The 3,845-nt window shown below is 31.7% G+C and overlaps 1 protein-coding gene across 1 annotated transcript in view; it reads left to right on the top strand.

Annotated features, from left to right (window-relative positions):
* LOC106471269 (lachesin-like) overlaps positions 1-3,845 on the top strand; it is a gene marked incomplete at its 5' end in the record, with an annotated part of 29,881 nt that overhangs the window by 17,932 nt on the left and 8,104 nt on the right. The window contains 2 exons of the mRNA XM_022399875.1: positions 502-630; positions 3,273-3,560. Coding sequence (XP_022255583.1) covers positions 502-630; positions 3,273-3,560 — 417 coding nt within the window. The remainder of the gene's footprint in view (positions 1-501; positions 631-3,272; positions 3,561-3,845) is intronic.

The raw sequence follows: 3,845 nt of genomic DNA, 5'->3' as shown, positions 1-3,845 counted from the left end.
TATCTACGTAAGTTTATTCCTTTATAATTTTTTATAATCATGTAAAATAAGTAAAAAAATAACATCATCTACATGAGTTGATTCCTTTATAATTTTTTATAATCATGTAAAATAAATAAAAAAAATAACATCATCTACGTGAGTTGATTCCTTTATGATTTTTATAATCATGGAAAATAAGTCAAAAAATAACATCACCTACGTGAGTTAATTCCTTTATAATTTTTTTATAATCATGTAAAATAAATCAAAAAATAACATCATCTACGTGAGTTATTCCTTTATAATTTTTTATAATAATCTAAAATAAGTCAAAAAATAACATCATCTACGTGAGTTGATTCCTTTATAATTTTTTATAATCATGTAAAATATTTATCCTTGCATTTTTTTATCACTACTATTTGTTTATTTTCTGAACTAATAAATATTTTTATGCATTGTTTTTTATAGTGTCTGTTTCTAGCATTCCCAATAAAATATATTTGTGTTTTTATAAAGCTGCTAAGGTCAAAGGGAACTTTTTGAATTTGACCCATATTACAAGGACCCACATGGGAGCTTACTTGTGCATCGCCTCCAATGGAATTCCTCCTTCGGTCAGCAAGCGTATCATGCTGGAGGTCAACTGTAAGTTGATCTATCTAGCTAATTATAAGTAAACTTAGAACTGCATCTTTCTGATAGTGATATAAATGTAGCCGTTTGATTAATGTTATATTTTGGTATTAAGATGTGAATCATGAATGTTTCTTTGACTCTTAAAATCTCACAACTGAAGGCATATATGGGTTCACATTCTCGTGTTGTCCATCATTTCATTTGCAACGTTCTGGTAGTAGACATTTAGTATTGTCTCGTCGCTGTTTTTTATAGTGCATACAATAGAACGACCGAGTCGGCAGAGTTATGAATCTGTTACATATCCATCAACAATTGAGCTGTCAGCCTGATAATGAAGCGGCAGGTGGCCCCTTTCGAGTTGTATATTCAGTGTAAAATAATCGTTGTTGATCCAAAACTAACTATGTGTGTAAAAATGTCCTAACCAAATTATCTATTGTTTCAAAAACCCATGAAGATTAATTCGTAAGTGAAGTATTAATTACGTGACAAATTTTTGGGTAATAAATTAGATGCTTGTTAACAATTTATATAAGCTGTATCAGTGTATTTAATGCCGTTATGTTAGCTGAGGTAATAAATCAGTTATTAATATTATTACTGAATCAGCTTATTGTTTAACAATTCAGTGTAACCAATCAGTTACTAATATTATTATCATTACAGCAGCGTACTGTTAAACAATCACCATAACCACTCGGTTATTAATATTATTATTACAGCAGCGTATTGTTTAACAATCACCATAACCACTCGGTTATTAATATTATTATTACAGCAGCGTATTGTTTAGCAATCACCGTAACCAATCGGATATTAATATTTATATTATAACAGCGTAATGTTTAAACAATTCACCGTAATAAATCAGTTATTAGTATTATTACTTTAGCAGCGTAATGTTTAACAATTCACATTAACAAGTCAGGTGTTATTATTACGGGAACGGATGGGGTTCAGAATAACACGTCACTATAATAATTCATTGGTTATTATTACTGCAATTGGGTCCTGCACAGCACTTACTGTAACAATTTAGATGTTATTATTACTACAATGGGCTCAGGCAATGCACTTAACGTAACAATTTAGATGTTATTATTACTACAATGGGCTCAGGCAATGCACTTAACGTAAAAATTTAGATATTATTATCACTACAATGGGCTCAGGCAATGCACTTAACGTAACAATTTAGATATTATTATTACTACAATGGGCTCAGGCAATGCACTTAACGTAACAATTTAGATGTTATTATTACTACAATGGGCTCAGGCAATGCACTTAACGTAACAATTTAGATATTATTATTACTACAGTGGGGTCATGCACAGTCTCCACTTAACTGGCGATAACTACTATACAGTTTTATATGTAGATTACCGTATTGGTCAGTTATTATCACAATGCTGTCCAACAGTTTTCTTGATGTTGTTTTTGGAGCTGACTAACTAAGATATATTCATTGTCAGCATAAAGAAGTCGCCCTTCTGTTATTCTAATGTAGGTAACTTAAAAATATCCGCGATGAATTAAACCCAGGATTTTAGCGTTGTAAGTCCGTAAAGTTACCGATATCCCACCATGGGGGTATTCTCTCGTGAAGATTGTCTTTTGTTGAACGTCTGCTTGCAAACTTCTGTTCAATTAGAAAGATTCTTGTGATTTTCTGACGAACATTGGCAATGCTAATGAGATTTGACCGTATTCGGCTCACAAAGAATTCAGTTGAAATTAGTTTAACCAAGAGCAATATAGTGGCTCGAGTTTGTTAGAAATCAATTTTATTTAAGTGGTCATTAATATAAACATCTCGAGAGTGCATTCATCGAAAAAAACAACAACATAGATATCTAAATACACAGGAAGACTACAGTACGTTAGGAATGTCAGAGAGACAGGGAATCAATCACTGGAATATACGATCAAGTTTTTATTTGGGGTTTGATGATGATAATGATTCCCCCCTCCCCAAAACAATGGAATGAGATGATTTACAAATTGAATGATGCCAACTATCATGTTGTAATTCATGTTTTGTGGGGACTTCACAAAAAGATCTTTGCTGGTTTCTTGAACATGTTTAGTTAAGTGCGTTAAAGTAACGTTACAACTTCTGCTGTTTGTAGATACAAGGTTCTTGTAATTAAAATTAATTGTTCATTTTCAACTAAAGAAACTAGGGCGTTTAGAAGAGCTTAAAAATTAGGGGCATAAAAATGTTTTACGTAACAACTAGGTCACTGATATGAACACTCTGTTTGCTTATTATCAATCTAATCATCAGTAGCATGAACTATTGTAATATTACAAACATCATACGCATGTGAGATTAAAGGCATTTTTAAAAACGTCTAAGCGATAAGATCCATTTTCTATGTAAAGATCAGTTGTAGAGTGTTTTAAAAGCCTGAAATATAAATACTGACAGAAAAGAATTATTTACTTTGACTAAAAGTAGTATAATCACAATTTCAACAAATTAATTTTCATTGGATAACTACTCCGTAATATTTAAGAGAGAGTACGTTTTAGATATTTGTTTATTTAACGTTACTAAAGTGTTTTTCCAAGATGTGGAATACCAAAATTTTATAACATGTTCCAAAACTTTTGAATGTGTTTTCTTATTTTGCTTATTCTAGTTCCTCCTAAAATAAGAGTGCCCAATCAGGTTATTGGAGCCTCCCCAGGAAGTGACGTAATACTTGAGTGTAAGGTTCAAGCTTGGCCACGACCTCTGACCTCTTGGGTGAGAAACGAAAACACGCTTTTACTAGCCAACTCTAAATATCAACTAACTGAGGTATACGATTCCTACAATATCGATATGAAGCTAAAAATTAGTAACCTTCAGAAAGAGGATTTTAACGCTTACAAATGTGGAGCTAAGAATGCATTCGGTGAAAAAGAAGGATTTATTCGTCTTCACCGTAAGTCCACTTACCTGTTTCCTTTTCCATGCTAAACCCATAAAGTAAAAAAAAACAAAAAACAAACTTTCCATGCTAGACCCATAAAGTAAAAAAACTCCTTTTCCATGCTAGACCCATAAAGTAAAAAATAATCATTTTACATGCAAGACCCATAAAGTAAAAAAACACACATTTTCCATGCTAAACCCATAAAGTAAAAAAAAAATTCCTTTTCCATGCTAGCCCCATAAAGTAAAAAAAAAAAATTCCTTTTCCATGCTAGCCCCATAAAGTAAAAAAAAA

This window comes from Limulus polyphemus, unplaced genomic scaffold, assembly GCF_000517525.1.
Source record: "Limulus polyphemus unplaced genomic scaffold, Limulus_polyphemus-2.1.2 Scaffold4505, whole genome shotgun sequence".
In the NCBI taxonomy this organism is placed as follows: Eukaryota; Metazoa; Arthropoda; class Merostomata; order Xiphosura; family Limulidae; genus Limulus; species Limulus polyphemus.
Note: the sequence above shows the minus strand (reverse complement) of the source record. Positions and strands in the feature narration are given on the sequence as shown.